The sequence below is a fragment of the Hemicordylus capensis genome, chromosome 4, assembly GCF_027244095.1.
Source record: "Hemicordylus capensis ecotype Gifberg chromosome 4, rHemCap1.1.pri, whole genome shotgun sequence".
NCBI classification, from domain to species: domain Eukaryota; kingdom Metazoa; phylum Chordata; class Lepidosauria; order Squamata; family Cordylidae; genus Hemicordylus; species Hemicordylus capensis.
Window position 1 is genome coordinate 270698746 of NC_069660.1, and position 21442 is coordinate 270720187.

The 21442-nt window shown below is 44.0% G+C and overlaps 1 protein-coding gene across 3 annotated transcripts; it reads left to right on the forward strand.

Moving 5' to 3' along the window:
* Positions 1 to 7708: 7708 nt before the first annotated feature.
* Positions 7709 to 21336, forward strand: LY96 (lymphocyte antigen 96). Of its 3 annotated transcripts, none has more exons than XM_053248381.1 (5): positions 7709 to 7868; positions 10489 to 10578; positions 12050 to 12178; positions 14386 to 14438; positions 20801 to 21336. In XM_053248381.1, exons 1-5 carry the CDS (start codon positions 7757 to 7759, stop codon positions 20894 to 20896), a joined length of 480 nt encoding a protein of 159 aa, XP_053104356.1. In that variant the 5' UTR covers positions 7709 to 7756; the 3' UTR covers positions 20897 to 21336. The 3 variants fall into 3 exon arrangements, with proteins under 3 accessions (XP_053104356.1, XP_053104357.1, XP_053104358.1); XM_053248382.1 differs by lacking the exon at positions 20801 to 21336 and adding an exon at positions 19022 to 20367; XM_053248383.1 differs by lacking the exons at positions 14386 to 14438; positions 20801 to 21336 and adding an exon at positions 12871 to 12989.
* Positions 21337 to 21442: the final 106 nt, after the last annotated feature.

The window sequence follows — 21442 nt, forward strand, 5'->3', positions numbered from 1 at the left end:
ATGGGATACCAAACATCTAAAACATCAAGTAAAATAAACCATCTGCTGTACATGGATGATCTGAAGTTGTATGGAAAGTCCCAGTCAGAAATCGAATCACTGCTAAACACTGTCCATATATTCAGTAGCGATATAGCAATGGAGTTTGGACTAGACAAGTGTGCTGCATTAATAATGAACAGAGGGAAAATAACAAAAACAGAAGGAATAGAACTGCCCAATGGAAGCAATATCAAGAACCTGGAAGAGAAAGAACCTTACAAATACTTGGGCATTCTCCAGGCTGATAACATCGCACACACTGAAGTTAAAAGAAAAATTGGAAGTGAATACATCAGGAGAGTTAGAAAAATCCTCAAGTCCAAACTCAATGGCGGGAACACCATACAAGCCATAAACACCTGGGCTATACCTGTTATCAGATACACTGCAGGAATAATAGACTGGACCCAGGCAGAGCTAGAGATGCTAGATCATAAGACCAGGAAAATCATGACCATCAATCATGCTCCGCACCCCCACAGTGATGTCGATAGGCTATACCTCCCTCGCAGCTCAGGTGGAAGAGGAATGCTGCAAGTCCATCAAACAGTAGAGGAGGAGAAAAGAGGCCTTGAAGAATATATCAAGGACAGTGAAGAAGATGCACTTCAAATGGTCAATAATGCGAAACTATTCAACACCAATGAAACAAAGCAGGCCTACAAGAAAGAACAAGTCAAGAACCGAGCAGAAAAATGAAAAAATAAGCCACTGCATGGTCAATATTTGCACAATATAAGTGGAAAATCAGACATCACCAAGACCTGGCAATGGCTTAAGAATGGCAACTTGAAGAAAGAAACAGAGGGTTTAATACTGGCTGCCCAAGAACAGGCACTAAGAACAAATGCAATAAGAGCAAAAGTCGAAAAATCCACCACAAACAGCAAGTGCCGCCTTTGTAAAGAAGCAGATGAAACCGTGGACCACCTAATCAGCTGTTGTAAAAAGATCGCACAGACTGACTACAAACAAAGGCATGACAAGGTAGCAGGGATGATACACTGGAACATCTGCAAAAAATACAAGCTCCCCGTAGCCAAAAATTGGTGGGACCATAAAACTGAAGTTGTAGAAAATGAAGATGCAAAAATATTATGGGACTTCCGACTACAAACAGACAAACATCTGCCACACAATACACCAGATATAACTGTAGTCGAGAAGAAAGAAAAACAAGTCAAAATAATCGACATAGCAATACCAGGGGATAGCAGAATAGAAGAAAAAGAAATAGAGAAAATCACCAAATACAAAGATCTACAAATTGAAATTGAAAGGCTGTGGCAGAAAAAGACCAAAATGATCCCAGTGGTAATTGGCGCCCTGGGTGCAGTTCTAAAAGACCTTGATTGAAGAGCACCTCAACACCATAGGGGCCACAGAAATCACCACCAGCCAATTACAAAAAGCAGCTTTACTGGGAACAGCCTATATTCTGCGACGATATCTATAACAACAGCAACAACATTGACAATAAAATTCTGGCATCCCAGGTCCTTGGGAAGGACTCGATGTCTGGATAAAACAAACCAGTCAATAACACCTGTCTAACTGTGTAAAATAATAATAAATAAACCACCTAATCAGCTGTTGTAAAAAGATCACACAGACTGACTACAAACAAAGGCATGACAAGGTAGCAGGGATTATACACTGGAACATCTGCAAAAAATACAAGCTCCCCGTAGCCAAAAATTGGTGGGACCATAAAACTGAAGTTGTAGAAAATGAAGATGCAAAAATATTATGGGACTACAAACAGACAAACATCTGCCACACAATACACCAGATATAACCGTAGTCGAGAAGAAAGAAAAACAAGTTAAAATAATCAACATAGCTATACCAGGGGACAGCAGAACAGAAGAAAAAGAAATAGAAAGAACTAGCCAACCCGCACAGAGCATCTGCGCTCTCTTTGGGGCCGGCTGTATCCCCCTCCCTCCCTTCTGCCCCACACTCTTGTCCCTCTTCCCCTCCCTCCCTCGCCACTCTCTCTTGCCCCCCTTCCTCGCCACTCTCTCTTGCCCCCTCCCACCCTCCCCACTCTCTCTTGCCCTCTCCCCTCCCACTTTCTCTTGCCCTTCCTCCCCCTCCCACCCCTCTCTCCCAGTCTCTCCTGCCCTCCCCCTACTCCTCTCTCCTGCCCTCCACCCTGCCCCACTCTCTCTTGCCCTCCCTCCTCGTTCCCCTGCTCCTCTCTCCTGCCCGCCCCCTCTCCCCTCCCCTCACTCTCTTACCCTCCCCTCCCTCACTCTCTCTTGTTCTCCCCCTCCCTCTTGCCCTCCCCATACCCCTTCCCCCTCCTTCTTGCCCTCCCCCACCCCCACCCCACCCCACTCTCTTGCCCTCCCTCCTGCCCCTCCTCCTGCTCTCTTTCCCTCCCCCTCCCCCTGCATTTCATTTTACAGTACTTACCGGCTGCCGCTCCTCCGCCCGGGCGGTGAACACGGAAGTCCCGCTGCCCGGTTCGCTCCCACCCCAGCCTCCTGCAGACGTCTGGTCTTGGTGGCTGGTTCTGCCACCACCTGGCCGTAAGCCGCCTCTGCGGCCGGGCCCAGCGCCTCTGCGGCCTGGCCTGCCACCAAGCTGAGTGCCGCCGTTGCGGCCTGGCCTGCCAGGCCCGTTGCCACCACTTGCTAGCCTCTGCGGCCGGCCTCCTCGCCCCCACCCCCACCTTCACCCTCACCCTCTTGCCCAGGCTGCTGGGCTGAGTTCCGCTGCTGCGGCCGGGCCCGCCGCCACCTCGCCCGGGCCCGCTGCCTCGCCTCCGCAGCCGGGCTGGGCCGGGTCTGCGGCCACCGTCGCCACCCACAGGCTGGCCCGCCACTGGTCAAATTCTCCTGGGTGCGCTGCGCCAGCCAAGCAGGCGCCTCCGCAGCACAGCCAATCAGCCAATTAGTACATCACTATGACAGTATTATGCCACTTAGTGGCACAGCAGAGAAGCAACCTGCCTAGAGACCAGGAGGCTGTTGATTTGAATACCCACTGGTGTGTTCCCAGAATATGGGAAACTCCTAAATCGGGCAGCAGCGATATAGGAAGGTGCTGAAAGGCAGCTCACACTGTGCGGGAGAAGGCAGTAGCAAACCACTCCTGTATTCGACCAAGAAAACCACATGGCTCTGTGGTTCCCAGGAGTTGCCACTGACTCTTCAGCACAATCTTTCTTTTCCTTTATGACAGTATTAATATCTACTAGCTTAACCTGCACAGAGCATCTACGCGTTAGTACTGGATTGCTCCCCTCACCCCCTGCCACAGCCCCCCTTACCTCAGAGACCTCTCCTCCACCATCACCTGAGCTGCACTCCTGCTCCTCCTCCTCTATCCCGTAGCTTCCACCCCCTTACCCCTCCTGATCACTCCTCCCCTCCCCTCCCCCCTCTTGGTGGTGGCTGCAGCATTGTTGGCGCCTATTGGCCAAGCTGCAGCCCTCTATCTTCAGAGATCTCCCCACCCTCACCCGAGCCCTACTCCTGCTCCTCCCCACAGGAGCAGCAGCAGCAGCAGTTGACCAGGCCCTTCCTCACTGCTGCCAACGCCATGGTTGCTTGTTCCCTTCAGGCCGCTGACGGGCCCATCCATCCTTTGCCTGCCTCCCTCCCTCTGCCAATGGCCTCAGTAGCCCCCAACAGCAGCAGTGGTTGACTGGGCTTTTTCTTGCTGCCAATAGGCACTGCCGTGGCTGTTCGTTCCCCTCAGGCCACTGACAAGCTCAGGCTCATCCCTTGCCCTTTGTCCTTTCTCTCTTCCCCTCCCTTTTTCTCTCTTCCCCTCCTTTCTTTCTCTCTTTCTCTCCCTTCCTGAGTTAACAGATCTTGTTTCCTCATCTAATTCACAAAATGGCAGCCTCCTTCTCCTGAAGGGGCTCTTTCTTTCTTCACAACCCCTCTCTTTGCAGAGCCCTGCTATCTATCTATCTGTCTGTCTGTCTGTCCGTCCGTCCGTCCGTCCGTCCATCCATCCATCTATCCATCCATCCATCCATCCCTCTCCTCTACAATCAAGAACATCTTCTGACCAGTAACAGTTGCATTCCAACTGACCTTAACCATCACAGGCTCCTCCCCCCAGTCCCTATCTGCATATGGAATCCTCACTGCCCAATCACCATGGTGCTTCTGCTCTCACAGGCTCCTACTCCCTATTTGCATATGGAATTCCCACTGCCCAATCAGGTGCTTCTGCTTGCGAACTCTCGCAAGAGCTGCCACACATGGAATTAGCCATGGGTATGCCTTAGAGAATTATATATATATAGACATTGGTGAATATGGGCATATTTTTAAAGAATGGACATATGGTGGGAGAAGACTTGTGAACTCCTATGAAAAAGGATCTATTATTCAGCACAGAAATATAAAGAATAAATTATTTCTTATGAAGAACAATTTGAACTTTTATGAGCACTTGAAAAGGTCTGTCGAAACAGCAAACATTACCGGAAAGCTGTTGGTCTTTACACACTCTATAAATATTATACTGTTCTATTGTCCATATTTCTGTTGTTGATTGGATGTTATGTCTTATTTACTCATATTAATTATTCATATTATACATATGTTTGTTTCTCCTTGAATATAATTTGTATTTATATATCATATTTTTGTTTTTTGTTATATTATTGGATCTGTTGGTTTATTTTTAGGCCTCTACTACCTCCACTGCTGAGACAGGAATTCCTAATGCTAAGCTTGTAATTGCTGATAATAATCAGCATCTATTCATATGGAAAAGGCAGATTTAACCTTTAATTGAACCATCATTGTGCCCTGAAGCAAAAGGATTTTACCAGTTCGAACAAGTTGGCTGTCTTTGACAATATCCATGGTTGGGAATTTATTGATGCAGTTTATTCTTTTAGCAGTTCTTTCCTACTACAGGTGCAGAATATTTGAAAGAAACTGAATATTCTTTTCCAGTTCTAGTATATATGCTGGTCCAGACTTTATGATGACAGTGAAATATATTTTAATACTCCTAAATATATAAATAAATAGATAAATAAAATGGCTCCCTGTCCCCAAAGGGCTCAGTCTAAAAAAGAGACATGATAGACACCAGCAACAGCCACTGGAGGGATGCTGTGCTGGGGTTGGAGAGGGCCAGTCCTAGTCAAGTAAATGGAATAGTTAACAGCTAAGCATTTAAGTAATTAATTTAGATTTAGGTATATCTGAAATTCTGGGTCCACAACATGTAGAATTGAGGCGTGTGTCTCCTTTTGTGTATCAAGGGATGCAAAGGGTTTGGGTTTTTGTTTTGTTTTTTTGAAACTGCCTGCTTTCATAAACCACTAGAGGGGCTCATTCCCCAAGTCATAGCATTCACGCGGCCTTTAAAAACAGACATGTTAGAAAGTCCCAGAGAAACCATTACACAGTCAAATAATTATGCATCATTAAATGTGTGTATTTTAAACAATTAGGCATTTTAATAATTGTTTAACTAGCAGTCATCTTACAGCCCATCTTACAGTCATATTACAGAGCTTGTCTTGTGGTAACAAGCATGACTTGTCCCCTTAGCTGAGCAGGGTCCACCATGGTTGCATATGAATGGGAGACTTGATGTGTGAGCATGATAAGATATTCCCCTTAGGGGATGGAGCCACTTTGGGAAGAGCATCTAGGTTCCAAGGTCGCTCCCTGGCTTCTCCAAGATAGGGCTGAGAGAGATTCCTGCCTGCAACTTTGGAGAAGCCACTGCCAGTCTGTGAAGACAATACTGAGCTAGATAGACCAATGGTCTGATTCGGTATATGGCAGCTTCCTATGTAACTGAGAATCTGAAGAAGATGGATCAGAACTAATGGATTTTGGGTCCTCCCCTCATTTTAAGCTAAGATATTTGGCTGCTGAATTAAGGAAATAACATTTTAAGAGAGAGCTACTTGTGTGATCACAAAGTTCAACATCAAAATTGTAAATTCACACAAGGGCATGAATATGTTCCAAGATAAGAAAAATCATCATGGTTTTTCTTTTCACAAAAGAGGAGCCCCGGTCTTGCATTCATTTGCAGCTCCAGTTTTTCACTGCTTATGAGGGGAGACCACTTGTGTCCACTGCTAGATGAATAATCAGAACTGACTGCAGGTTCCTGGGCAGTTTTAAGTCTGTAGTGTAGATATACTCTCAATAAAAGGGAGTTTGAATCCTAATTATATTAGAGGTGTCCTTCTGAGACGATTTTCTACAGGAAAAAATATTTTGGCAGCTAAATGGAACCTCCAGCTTCAGAAGCAGTTATGCCACTGATACCTGTTACTACTGACCCATTTTCCTGATTGTTGGTTTTGTGGAGGCATCTGACTAAATGCAGGAAGCTGGCTCGGCTAAATAGGACTTGGGTTGAGTGAGAAACAGGGTGCTTACAGTGGTCCCTCGACTTACGAACTACTCAACATAAGTATTTTTTGAGTTACAAACGGCAGTTTTAGATCCGGTTTTAGATGCGGTTTTTTCGACTTACAAATTTTTAGATGGGGTTTCCTCGACTTACGAATTTTACATGCGGTTTCCTTGACTTGCCTGCCTGTTTACTGCCTGTTTATTCTTGAAAAGAAATGTTCCTGTGCAGTTTGCAAGCCTTACTGGGGGTCTGGGTCTTTTTTCTAGGCTCCGGAACGCATTAATCCGTTCCCAATGCATTCCTATGGGAAACCACTTTTCGACTTACGAACTTTTCGACTTACAAATGTGCATTCGGAACGGATTAATTTCGTAAGTAGAGGGACCACTGTATTTTCATATATAGCAGGCGTTCCCAACCTTGAGTCCCCAGTTGTTGTTGAACTACAACTGCATTCATCCCCAGGCACAATGACCAAAGGTTAATTTGGCACAGTAATGATTGGTGAGGTCAGCTTGGTGAGGGCGGTGGGAGATACCTTTTAAAATATGCCCATCTTATCTGTTGCTAGCATCCGGCATCCTTACCAAATTGGTGGCTGCCAACCCAGTTTCCCACCACCACTCAGCTAGCCTCTGCACATGTGCAGTGGCCATTTGAAAGGACAATGTGGCTTTTAGTTTTTATTCTGTAGTTCCACAATCCGCTCTAGAAAAACGTTCTACATTCTTTGAAACCATAACAAAACTTTTCCTCCAGCTTTTATCAGCTGCTTATTTCTGATTTGAACTGTTTGTATGTTAATAAATGCTGGCCTACATGATGAGGAAAATTACTTAAAATAGTCCCACTGAAATTAAAAGGACAAGTTAGGCAATGCCTCACTTTCAAGGGGACTTCTTTGAGTAGCTTTCCTCATAATATCAGTCACTTCAGTTTTACTGTATATTATTTTTATTACATTTCTGTACCACCCTATCCATCCAAAGGCTGTAGGCAGTGTACAACATATTAATATGCTATGTCTTATTTCACTTCCTTATTTGAAAATGTGATGTACCTATGTGGTTTCAACTGCATTCTCTTTTTAAACTCACTTGTTGAATATCATAAACATAGTTTTATCTAGTTTGGTTGGCTATGGATAATGTGACTACAACATTTTTCTCTTAGAACTATGATACAAATTAGAAAAGGCATTCAAATATTCATTAAATGTATCACCATGTAAGCAGAAACGTAACCAAAAAGCCCCAGATATCACATGACTGGAAGTGACTAAGCGTAACTTTGTTCCTCTTAACTGAAAATAAAGCTGTACAGTAATATCCTTCTTAAAAATGGTTTAAACATGTTCCAGCCTATAGTTCTTATTCTGTTTGCTTCTGGATTTACTGTGGCACAAAAGAAAGAGCTCCTTTGCAGATCGGATGACTTAGAAATATCGTTTTCCACCTGTGGTGGTGAGTAAGCATTTGATTGTTTTATATCTCATAGTCTCTGCAAATAAACCTCTCCTTCTCTGTGATTAAAAATCCTAAATATTGCATACCTTAATTTCTTGTATATCTTCTTATATACCTTAATTTCTCCTATTCCAGATTCTTTAAGGAAGTCAGGAAAAATCTGTTTTGCAATCAAAGGCAGATTAAAAAAACCCACTGGTGTTTTTGTTTTCAAAGGGGAGCAGTCATTACTTCTTTGTCTGAAGATGCTTTAAGCAGCCTAATGTCTTTTATTAGACATTAGTTGATTTAGTTTGGAGCCCAAAGAAGAGTCCTATGAAACTTGAAAGATAACTCAGTCCTTATTATTTTCAGTTGGTCCTAAAAAAGATAGCAAAAATTTAAGTTGTTGGTTGTTACCTATGCAGATTTTAAAACCTATTTATTCTGAATTATTTTAAAGGGAAACTCTATTGGGAAACCCTGGTCTAGATGTTAGCCGTTGTGTGCACATATAGATCTGTATACACATACAGTTATTCACAAGTTATGTTGAATGGATGTACAACAGTGCATTTCCTATCTGTAACTGCATTTGAGGGGTCCAGGTTCACTTTTAAAATAAATGCATGTACAGTCATTCACACAAAACATGCATGCATACAGACACCTAAACTGATGTTCAATGCAGTGTTCCAATAGGAGTATGGTGCCACATATCAGTGGATCAAGCTGCTGCTGCTGCTGCTAGTAATAATTAATAAACAACTTTATTTGTTAGCCACCCCATAACAGATTGTTCTCTGGGTGGCTTACAGCACAACATTAAATCATGAGATAAAAACACACAACACATTAACTCATAACAGACAAAAAAAAGGTGGAGGGAGAAAATACAAAATACAATACAAAACAATTTTAAAAACTTGTTTAAAAATCAGTTAAAAGCAGATCAAAATTTAATTTTTTAATGATAAATACAGCGTGTAGAGATAGTATGAGATAATATATTCTTTGTATACTGCAGTGTGTGTGCCATTGTTTTCCAGAGCCTAATCTGACAGACAAACTTGAAACATTTAATTCAAGTCTAAGCTCCTGCTAAATTCACATGTATATGTCATCACTCAATGATCACAGCATTGAGTGATTACCTGATTGTGTGAAACACATTCACCCTCAGAGCCTTTACCAACAGAACTTTACCTCACACAATTACCTTTACTTTCCCTGAGCCCACCTGCCACCCAAATGACAGGTCAGCCCATTTTTGGCCCATTTTGGGGTTCTCTGTGCACCCGCGTCATTTGGGTGGCAGGCGGGCTCAGGGAAGGAGCTCTTGCCACTGCCTCTCCCACCTCGGTCTCCCCTCGAGTGCCCAGACCACCCAGCCTTCCCCCGTCTTCATTACCATACTCGCCGCTGTTTAAGTTTTATAAATATTTAACTTGCATGGTGGGTGCAGGGCAGCAGTGGGGCTCTGGGGAAGCCCCCCAACTAGGGATGTGCACGGAACCAGTTCGGAGGCCCTTTATGGGCCTCTGAACCGGTTCGATGGCAGGGGGTGTCTCACTTTAAGAGTGGAGGAGGGTGCACTCCCTCCCATCGCTTTCCGCCTGCCGGCGGCCATTTTCGTAAAAGCTCATTGGGGCGGCAGCATACCTCCCTGCTGCCCTGTTGTCTGGATATAACCGGAAGTCCCCGATGCATCTGTGCATGCCGGCATGGGTGTGGGTGGGTGTGCGATGTGCCTGCATCAGGGACTTCTGGTTATAACTGGACAATGGGGGCAACAGGGCGGCAGGGAGGGGCACTGCCACCCGAATGAGCTTTTACACAAATGGACACCAGTGGGGGGAAAGCAGCGGGAGGGGTAAGTGCATCCTTCCCCACTCTTATAGCGGCACTCCTGCTACCTTCGAGCCTCCCCATCACGGTTCGGTGCACATCCCTACCCTCAACATTTAGAGCCCTCCCAAGTCAGGAGGCCACAGGTCCGTGGCAAAGTGTGCCTCTCCCTCCATGTTAAAAAGAAGAAGAAGAAGAAGAAGGGGAAAAAAGCTCCCCGTGAATAGAAAATATTCAAGAGAGAGGTTCAGGCCTAGCCATTTGCTCACTGTGCTGGTTTTCTAGTTGCAAGGGCAGTATCCAGACTGTTGGGCATCACTGAAATCAATGAAAGAAGTTAGTCATGACTGAGTCCCATTAATTTCAATGGTCCACATGGTGCACAGCTTTCTTTCTTTCTTTCTTTCTTTCTTTCTTTGATTTATATAACGCCCTTCCAAAATGGCTCAGGGCAGTTCACAGCATGATAAAAACAATTAAAACAAATTAACAATTAAAATCAAACTATTAAAATGCAATAAAACCAATAAAACAGCTAAAAGTCCTGAATGGCTCATTAATGCTCCACCCTCGGGTTACTGAGGGCTCATAAGCAGTTTTGACACGGCTGAGATCCAGCAGTTCCATAAGCAGCGCTTCTGCCGCGCTATTTACTGCAACGGACTTCATATGGTTTTTCAAATTAGGGATATGCTGGTTTTTCCATTTCAGCAGGGAGCTGGTCAGGAAGGAAATTAAAAAGTTCATGCCATTTTCAATGAATACTATGACATATCTCTCTGTCATATAGATCACAGTACTGGCCCATTCACCTTTGGAGCAGAACCATGTAGTTTTAAAGGTAATTCAAGATGGAAGGGTTCTTTGTTCTGGATTCCAAGTAAGTTGTGTTTCCTATTTCAGATAACACTTTACTCCTTGTTTTACTTACATTAATGTGGGAAGGTGAATATTACCCAGAGGAGGTTTTTCCTGTCATCTCTATTCTGGTGGTATGCTGTTAAAAGTTTGGAAGGGGAAAAAATGATCACAGCTGCCCTTGAGCAGAAAGCAGTTGCAGAAAATCAACTCATAAGTGAAGGCACTTTGTCCCTATGCAGACATACACTCATAGCCTCTGTACAGAAACCTTACAAATGTGTGGAGGTCAGGAGTAGGGCTAGCTGGTGTGATCCTACCTTCTTCACACACTTTTGTGTCATTTGCACAGGTCTTGTGATAGTGTTATCATTGCTTGTTTAGAAAGTCTCTGAAATACTGTGATTATGAGCAAGTCACCACTGTGTTCATATTTGCTAATGTTTCAGTGAGCCAGTTATCCTTCATCAAATGAATGAGTGTTAATCCTGTGTTTGCTGCTTAAAGAGGTTTGAGGTACTGCTAGACTATTTTACTCTGGGAGGGAGAATTATATTCCCACTGCCTTGTTGGTTGGTTGTGTCTGTGTGTGTGCACATGTGCGCATGCATGCACTACTCTCATTACAGAGCTTTTCGGTGATCAGAAGTTGAGGTATGAGGATGGAAATCTATAAAATAATTCTATTTAACTAATTTATTTAATGGTCAATCTCCAAATTTAACAAAATAGTTCTACATTGACTTCACTTCATGTGCATTATTTCTCTTTACAAATAGTTTTCAGTTAATGACTTCAGGGAGTGGTCATAGCTCAGAGACAGAACACATAGTTTGAAACAGAACCACCCAGGTTCATTCGTAATCATTTCTAGTTTAAAAGAGCTCAAGTAAAAGGGCTGGAAAAGAACTCTGTCTGAGAAGACAATAAGGCAAATCACACAATGGATTCATTGTCCTAACCAGCACCTATACCCACCTGTTTAATGAAGCAGTAGGAAAAGCCTTCTTACCCAGTGTAAGACTCCCACATCATGATAACTTCTCCCTCCTCCCTAAATTTCCACTTGCACTTGATAAAAAATTGGACTGTGCATAGCTTCCGAAGCTGGGTAGGATGCTTGTCCTACCTAGTTTTCAATCATGTGAACTGCCTTAATATTGGCTTATATTAATGCCATCAGTCAGATTATCACCAAAAAATGCATTATCAAAATTCCCAGAAATCTGTATTAGTTTGGAAGTTGTCCTAGATCAGGGATTCTCAACGTTGGGTCCCCAGATGTTCTTGGACTTCAATTCCCATAATCCCCAACCAAAGGCCACTGGGGCTGGGGGATTATGGGAGTTGAAATCCAACAACATCTAGGGACCCAATGTTGAGAATCCCTGTCCTAGATCACCACAAGTATGCATTTTTCTTCCCTGAAAAAGTAAAGTCAGATTTTTGTAATCTTCTTAGATATTTACCTTTTTATTGTGATTTTTAATTAGAGGCTGATATAAACGTCTTGACTGGGTGTGTACGCTTGTGGCATGCAAATTCAAAAGTCTTAGAATGGAAAGGTGCTCTTTGCAAAGGTGTGGATGATGACTATTCATTCTGCGGAGCTCTAAAGGGAGGTAAGTGTGGATATCCCTGGGGGTATCCCAGGGTTAAGCAGGTACACAAAAAGCTGCTCTACATGAAGAACATTCCTACCTCTCTGTGGTAGGGATTCAAATGGCCTTAATACAGCAGTTAGTGCACATGAATTGTTAGCCCTTGGGAAATGTATGGTTGGCAAGGACAAGAGGATGTTATGCTCCTTTAGAATGGCTGCCTTTGGACATAACGCAAAACCACAGGTACAATGAACACACACTTCCATGCCCCCTCCTCCTGCTCTCCCATCTGCATTCGGACAAAATGGAGAGCTCCCTCTCTGCAATATCACTGACTACGGAGAGGAGGGGGAACTGGCTGCTGGGGCTTCCTCCTTTAATGAAGGATAGCCCTGGCAGCCAATAGCAGCTGGAGTGAGGGAGGAGCTTCCTCTCTCAACTCTGGGTGCAGAAGGGGGAGATTGTGGTGCCACCATTTGGATGTAATGCTGGCACCAGAGAACCGAAGGTCCAGACGGCAGACCTCACTACAAGCAGAGGTACAAAAGGCAGTTTCTTCATGAAACTGTGGTTGCCCGCATTCAGATATATAGCTTCTGAAACCAGAGGCCTCTTCACCTCCAGTTACATGCTTATGCAGCCAATGTTTTGATGGGATTGCAGCTCTGGTGGCCAGATTTTTCTCTTCTCCACCCTTGCCCTTGTTCCAGAATTTGTCCTGCTACTACATCTTTCTGGAACTCCCCTCTGCAAGGAATTGATGTAAGCTACTGAAGAATGATGGGATGACGTAGTTCTTTCCATCTGTTAGGACCAGAGGTGCACCTAGGTAATTGTGGAGCCTGGACCTAAAGGCCTTTGGAGGCCCCCCTCCCCTGAAAATTAAGCATCATCATGCTCAGCTGGGTGGCCTCACCACCCGGGACAGACTAAAGAGGATTTGGGGGCCCCCAGGGGCTGTGGAGGCCCTGGACTTTGACCCGGACATTCAGGGGTAAGAGCGCCTCTTGTCAGGACTTGGCCTGGCTTCAAGCCAGACTGTTGTTAGATGGGTCCAATTGTGGAGCAGGCAGTGAAGGCCAAAGGGGCAGAGGCAGCAAATATCCTCAAGACAGGGTCGAAGGCTGGATCAGGTAGATGAGGACTGCAAGAACCAGAGGCAGAATATGTAGTCCAAGCCAGGCTGTGGTCAATACTGAGTGAGCCAAGTAGAAGCTGAATGAAGTGAGACAAGGCTGTTGCTTAGCTGAATGATGTTGCTCTGAGGAACCAACCCTGGAACAACTGTCATACTGATGTGTTTAGAAAACCAAAGAAACTCCATGTTTGCCCAGAATACCACATTCTAACTCAAAGTAACCCTAGCCCTGCTCAGGAACATCACGGCCTCTCATGATCAACGTCGTTATCTCTCTCCACTAAATTGTATCTAAGAAACTTGGTTCTCACAAGGTTCTCACTGTTCTTTGCTGACAGTTAAGAGAACAGGATCTAACCAAATAAGGGGGAATTACCTGAGGGACAATAGAGTCAAGTTACACATGTGCATTTGAAAGGGTTAGATCACCAGTTTGTTATGTGTATTGGGCTGGGAGCCTCAGCATCCATTTTGTTGATTGTATAAAAGAGAACCTCAGCTGTAACCAATTCGTATTCAATGTAGAACAATTAGCCCATTGAATACCTTGCTAACTGCAGTAGCAATAAAAGCCTCTAAATGATTCCCACTGAGTCTGTTCGACTGGCTAAAAGGCGGACCCAGGGACGAACCGAATTCACATCAATACCAGTTCTCTATTAATCAAGCCAGGTCTCTATTAATTCCTGAGGTCAGCTGGGCTGAAGAGCTGCAGTACAAGCTGAGCTATTATATGGGGCAGGGTGCTGCCCAGCTGCATAAAGCAGGCTGATAACTTCATTTGCTTAAGAGCTGCAGTGGTGGTGTAGGAAGTAAGGTGCCTGAACCCAACTGCCAGGTATGTCAGTTCAAGACCCTTGCCATCCTAGATACATCAGTTCAAGACCTCCCCACACTGGGGTGCAGATCCCCCCCCCCACTAAGCATGTTAGGAGTTTCCCCAAAGTTCTCCCTCACAAAGTATCTTTCCACCCTCCACAAAATTTTTTAGGTGTGGAATTGTTCCTTAGCCTTTCCCTCTGTCTGCATCCCTGCTTCGTGCCCAGTTGTAATCATCATGCTCTTGATAATTGTTCCTCTTTTGCAGAGACTATCAACACAACTGTGAATATCAGCGGTGGAAAAATATTCTACCCAAAGGTAATTTTCAGATCTATTTCTTCATATATTAAAATGTGAAAAGTTAGAAAAACAGCTAGTTCACAATTATATCTTCCATAATAAAACTCAGCTAGGGTGCATTCAAGGCAGAAGACGTATTGCATTTCATTTCATTTCATTTCACTCCCTCAATGCCAAAGCACTAAATATTTCTAACTCCTGGAAATATAGGCTTGGATTTTTGAATGAATGAATCTATTATTGCAGTCAGTGACCAGCAATCAAAAAATAAAATGGAAAATAAAATTAAAGTAAAATTAAATCAAAAACAGGACTGCATAATATAGAGTATCAAAACATATACATACAGAGGTCTCAATTACAGTTAATCAACTGCTCCCATCTCAGTTTCCATGCTGCGGCACAGAATCTTGCTACCCCAGCTATAATTGCTGTATCCAGGTCTGCGAGAAGAAAGGAAGTATAATACTCTTCTGATTGATCAGGCATGTTTTTTTTAATAAGTGGTTCAATCCAGGCAATGTGAATGTCCCTATAATATGAACAGTATAAAAGCACATGTGAGATGGATTCGATATTGCCCAAACTGCATGAACATAGCCTGTTTCTGAGCAGTATTCTCTTAAATCTGCCCTCCAAAATGACACAAGGCAGGGCATTAAACCGTATCAGCGAGAACGCTCTCCTCTGGTCTAGAGTGGTCAGTTTTTTAAGCAGGGGAGTAGCAAGGTTGGAGTGGGCCCAGAGACAAGATTTTAAAATGGGCCCCCTTCACTGAAGCTCAGCTCATGAAGTAAAGAAATCTTAAATGGGGCTGATATCTATATCTATATCTATATCTATCACCTATGTGCCACAATAGAACATCATCCTAAATTATTTTTTTAAGCTTTTGTAAATTGTGGACGATGCAAGTCATTTAATGGTACTAGAGAAAGACATGCTGTTCTGGTAGCTCCAGGTCTTAACACTCACATCAGTTTCGGAGGATGAATACAACTGAAGGAAGCCCGGGCGGGTGAGTGGCTGGGGGAGTCAGTCATGTGACTTGCCTCTGGGGCCCCCCCAAGTCAGTGGGCCCCCAGACAACTGTCTCCCCTTGCCCTATTATAGTTACGCCCCTGTTTTTAAGGTATGCTGCTGGCTGAAGGTAGTATGAGAAACCACCTGGAATGCAACTAAGGTTAACAAGACTTAAATCAGATTGCCCCCCTGAATTGCTCTAATATCTATGGCTGCCTGTCAGCCAGGCCAACAGTGCACACCTGAGGGCTGTGGGACTCTCAGGGATATATTTTCAAGTGGCAGAGAGAAATTCAGAAGGAAGGGAGGACTGGTGGAAAATTGGCCCTTCCCCATTGTACATACACAATATTTGGCACATGCAACACTATCCGGATATCAACCCATTTCTTTTTCCAGAGAGGAGACTATAATTACCTATTTCCTCTCATTATTTATTATTTTTTTAATCATTGAAATAGTACTGTTTGGGAAAAGAAAATTAAACAAATAGGTCTAAGTAGACCCAATGGAGCCGACCTTTGGCTTTTAAAAACATGGTGAACCCCTTCGACGTGCTTTCCATTTGTTTGTATCTGTATGTCAGCACATGGGTTAAAGAGGTGTTATCTATATTTGGTGAGTATGAAGGGCTGAGCTAGCAGTGCTCTAGCGTGTTCAAGGAACACGGGCCCCCAGTGACACTGGGGGGCACCGTTGCAAGCCCTCATCCACCTTCACTGTGCCTCAGCAGTGCTGTGCTCCTGCTGCCCACTGCTGCATTGCTGCTGCCCGTGCACCATGCTCTGCTGTGCGCTTGCCGCTCATGCACTGCACTCCTGCTGCCTGCCACCACGCATCAGCCGCTTGGCTTTTGACCCTAAACCAGTTGGGAATGGAGGGTGCATGAGTGTTCTCCATTTCCAGCCAACTTGGGGTGAGAAGCTGTTTCTGACCCGAGCAGCTTGTAAGTGGCAGAGGGCAGCAGGAAAGTGGTGCCATGAGATATGGGGAGTGCAGTTTGCTGCCAGGAAGGCTGCCTGGGAGGGGCAGAGTGGAGGGGCTGGGCTGCCGCTATGTGAGGGGACCCACCTGTAGAAACACAGGCCCTCTTTCTCCTTGCTACGCCACTAATGACTACCATCTTGAAATGACATGGCAGATCAGCAAAAACATGCACCCATTGGGGTTCTCTAGGACTCCCTCCTGGACAGTTTGTATTTGACTGTCAGGACATCAGTTACAAAGGGGTGTTGCCAACATGTTGAATTGATGCCATCTTGAAACAACATGGCAGATTGGCAAAAAAAATACCCTCCCCAGGTATCTCTAGGCCCCGCTTCCATGTTATGTGAATTTGATTTGCATCAACGGTCGGCACATCAGTTACAGTACGTCAGTTACATTTTTAGTATATGTTCTCGATTCAACATGGCAGATTAGCAAGAAATTGCCTCTGTTGGGGTCCTCTAGGACTCCCTCCTATGTGCTACCAATTTGGTTTGTACACAGCTGTCAACACAAGAGTTCCTAAGAGGTGTTGCCTATACTTTGAGTGGCCACCATATTGAAACAAGATGGCAGACTAGCAAAATGAAAACCAAAAACCCTAGCACACCCTTCCATGTGCTGTGAATTTGGTTTGTATCTGATGGTACAAACCAGCTGACTTTTAGATGTTAGAGAAAAGACACACAGGCGCACATAAGCAGACATGATGAGGAGAGCTGGTTTGTGGCTTTGCTAAGCAGGGTCAACCCTGATTTGTTGATTTGCAATAGAATGGGAAACTAAAAGATATTCCCCTCAGGGGATGGGGCTGTTCTGGGACGTGCACCTGCATGCTTGCATGCAGAAGGGTCCAGGTTCCGCCCCTGGCATCTCCAAGATAGGGCTAAGAAAGACCCTGCCTGCAACCTTGGAGAAGCAGCTACCAGTTGTGCAGACAATACTGAGCTAGATGAAACAGTGGTCTGACTCAGTAGGAAGCAGCCTCCTATGTCCGTATCTTATAACCTTTCTTCCATTTGGAAATAGGCTGAAAGAAAAGAAAAGAAATGTGTAATTGGCCTCTTCCCATAGGCAAAGAACTGACAATAGTGCAATTCAGACAGACTATTCAAGGCACCAGTTAAAGTTATTAAATACAGATGCCCCAACCATTTTTTAAAATTGCTTTTCCAAAATGGAAGCAATAAAACTGGCTAAGCTTGCAAAGAAAAGGTTTTCATTTTACAGGCTTAGGTGTCTCAATATGCCTTAGTAGCACTTTGACTATTCACACTAGACATACTGAAGTTGGAAAACCATAAAAAAACACACACACCACAAATTGGGTCTAAAATAACATGGGAGAGGAATGGAAGAAATATTGGAAGTCAGGGCATTTCCCTACTTCCAATATTTCCTCCATTCCTCTCCCATGTTATTTCAGACCCAATTTATGGTGACTGATAGGCAAACAGCCACTCTTATGGAAACATTGGGTAGAAAAAGGAATCAGCCGGTTATCACAGCTGATAAATGAAGATAACTACAAACTCCTTGCAAGAGGAGTTCCATTTTCCACCAGCAAGTGCCTGGCAGTATATACAGTTGAAACATGGTATATCTGCTCAATTCAGTCCAGACGCCCTGGCGGCCCCAGCTACTCCAGATATATTAGTGTAAGCCATTAAGATGTCCTCTCTCCCAAAATTAAATAAATACCTATATGCCTGTGTGCATGGAGACATGGACCCTGGATTGGATTTACTTAGGGACAAATAGAACCTGGAACTTACAGAAAAAGTATCACCAGTGCAATGGCAAGCTATTTTAGGTTGTGTTAAATGCAGCTCAATGGAACTTAAATTGCACCTAATCCAACAGATTAGTTTCAGGGCCTATTGGACCCCTCTACATCTTAAATGATTAAAAATAGCCTCAAATAGTAACTGCTGGAGATGCAATAATCCTCATTCTAACTTAATGCATATGTTCTGGGACTGTCCCATAGTGCAAGGCTTCTGGAGGGAAGTTACTACGTGAATTAACTTAGTGATGGATTCATCTATTGCACTGAAGGATCTGCATGTAGTGTTGGGGTATATCCCATCTGACTGGGAACTAAAATCCAGTTCTAATCAATGGCTATGGAGGAGCTTACTGATAGCCAAGAGGTTAATACTGAGGCAATGGAAATCTCCAAGTCCACTAGGAGTGAGGATTGGGTGCATGACCTGCTTGAGTTAGCGGCACATGAAAAAGGTCCCTCATAAAAGTAAACAAATTGGATAAATGGTCAGAAATCTGGGACAACTCCCTTGAACTATTCTAATATAAACCCCTCTGATCTAACCACACCTACTGGTGCAACTTCTCCTTTTCCTTCCCTCCCCTTTTGCCCTCCGTCTCCCTCTTTCTCATTCCTTCTCTCCTTTCTTTTCTCATCTCCCCCCAACCAGCGCTGAATGGAGAAGGGAAGCTTGGGCTCGGGTGGGTGGGACTGGGAAAGATGTTTGTAAAATACAAAATGTCAAAAAAACATTAAATTTAAAAAAAGAAATATTGCAAGTCAATGATTTGGAAATTATATCTTGTGAATGTTCCATAAAAAGTGAGTGTACAAAGACTGACAGTTTCAGAGAAGAGACTAGTGTGGATTTATCCCAGGAGTCTTGATAAGCCATCTTACTTCCACTAGGAAGAACAGGAATATACTAGTAAGTGATGAAATTATTGTTTTGTTCCTTTACACATTCCATACTCGGGATCATTAGGAAAGGGACTGAAAATACACATGTTAAAATCGTAATAACCTTATACAAATTCATGGTGCATCCACATTTAGAGTACTGTGTACAGTTCTGGTCACCATATCTCAAAACTGACAGTGTAGAACTAAAAAAGGTGCAGAAGAGGGCAACCAAGATGATCAGGTGTCTAGAGCACCCTCCTTATGAGTCAAGGCTACAACATCTGGAGCTTTTTAGTTTAGAAAAGAGGCTACTAAAGGGAGATGTGATCAAAGTGTATAAAATTATCCATGGAGTGGAGAGGGTAGACAGAGACAAATTTTTCTCCATCTCTCATAACACTAGAACCAGGGGTCACCCCATGAAACTGAAGGTTGGGAAATTTAGGACTGATAAGAAGTACTTTTTCACACACCACATAATTAATCTATGGAATTCTTTGCCATGGGATGTGGTGATGGCCACCAGCTTGGATGGCTTTAAAAGGGGCTTAGTCTAATTCATGGAGAACATGTCTATCAGTGGTTATTAGTCTTGATAGCTATAGGCTACCTACCTCTCGGCCCAGAGGCAGAAAGCCTCTAAATACCAGTTGTGAGGGAGCCACAGCAGGAATGAGGGCAGCATGCCTTCATATCTTGCCTGTTGGCTTCCCAGAGGCATCTGGTGGGCCACTGCGTGAAACAGGATGCTGAACTAGATAGGTCTTGGACCTGATCCAGCATGGCTGTTCTTATGTTTTTATGTAGTCATTGCACCACATTTTTGTCCCCTTTCAGAACACTTGTAGTGTTCTGTAGTGTTTGTAGAAAAGGGAGTAACTCTATGGACAGGTTAACACTATCTTCTGCAAGAAAGTAGGAGGGAACAGCAGGTTCCAGGGGAGTGCATAATTTCAACATAAGCCAGTAGTTTCAGCCTTGTCCATGTCATCTGCGCCCAGAAATGTTGGGTGGAGAATATTGGGTTCCCACCACCTCCCAGCATTCCCCAGCATCTGAAACCAACATTTGAAATTGTCTTGAGAATGTCAGGCAAATGTTGAGCAGTGCTGGAAACCTGACATTCTTGATGCAATATGGCAGATTTGGACTTCACAAAATAAGTGCAACATGTGCCCCACCCTGCGCATCACACACATAGGGTGTGTGGCCAAGCTCAGAAAGTGCCCAGTGCCCTACTCAAACCCGCTCCCCACCTGGGATCACAGTGGCCGGGAGGGCTTTGCTTTCGTTTCCTGCAGGGAATTAAGGCAAAGCCCTCCCTCTCACTGTGATCCCTGGCAGGCAGTGAGTTTCTGAGTGTGGTGTTGTGTATTTTAGGAGCTTGGCTATGTCCCTTGTGCGTTGCTGAGCTCCGAAAAGCATGCAGTGCTCAAAAACTCACTCCCTGCCAGTTCACAGCAAGAGGGAGGGCTTTGCCTTCATTCCTTGCAGGGAATGAAGGCACAGCCCTCACTGCTGCTGCGATCCCAGGTGGGACAAGGTGCCAGTAGGTGCTGGCATATACTGTCAGAAAAGTGTATTTTGTGTATACTGTCACAAAAAACACTGGTGTATACTGTCACCAAAAAAAGCACTGCATATACATAAGAAAAAATGCTTCTCTCAACTGGGAATTAATTTGCTTTCTTTGTTTTAGGGAGAATACACAGCTGTTTTTAGAGGATATGCTGGCTATCCCAAGGAGGAGTTGGTATTCTGCATGAATTACACATTGATCATTAAGAGCCATTAATATTCTGGATTACTTGGTTCTTTTAAATTTCCATAATCCAAGAACTACTTTCCAGGATGCAGCGGAAACTTGTCTCTGAAAAAATTGGCTGTCAAGTTTTCATTTTACTGAGTGCTATTTGAAAAATTGTAAAATAATACAAATGCACACTATCATTCCAGCCAAAAATGCTGATGTATCCCTACAATATACTTTTGTGGCCAGAAAAGGTAAAATCTATGTGACAGCTCAATTTGAATTTACATAGCCATGCATGCCAAATATGGCTGGAAGCGGAGACATTGTAATGAATGAACTTCAATGCTATCTTGTGCTAGCAACAATTAGTTGCTTTCATAATTTGCTAAACAAAGCATTTTCAGTGTGTGACAGAAAATACTGCCTGATTTTTGAAATCCTTTTTTTCTTTTCCTGCTTGCCAATAAATTCCCATTTCTACAGCCAACAGAGTGGTGTTTGTTTGTGAATCAGCCCCAAGATTTTGTTTTTTAAAACAAACATCCAGGCATGTCAGCTATAGACTGAGTGGGCCAGGGGAGCTGTGGT

Excerpts from the sequence above, each read along its gene's own strand:
- LY96 (XM_053248381.1), top strand. The coding sequence starts at position 7,757 with ATGTTCCAGCCTATAGTTCTTATTCTGTTTGCTTCTGGATTTACTGTG. Across the intron at positions 7,869-10,488 it reads ATCGTTTTCCACCTGTGGTG|ATCACAGTACTGGCCCATTC; the intron begins GTGAGTAAGCAT and ends TCTGTCATATAG. Across the intron at positions 14,439-20,800 it reads GAAAAATATTCTACCCAAAG|GGAGAATACACAGCTGTTTT; the intron begins GTAATTTTCAGA and ends TCTTTGTTTTAG.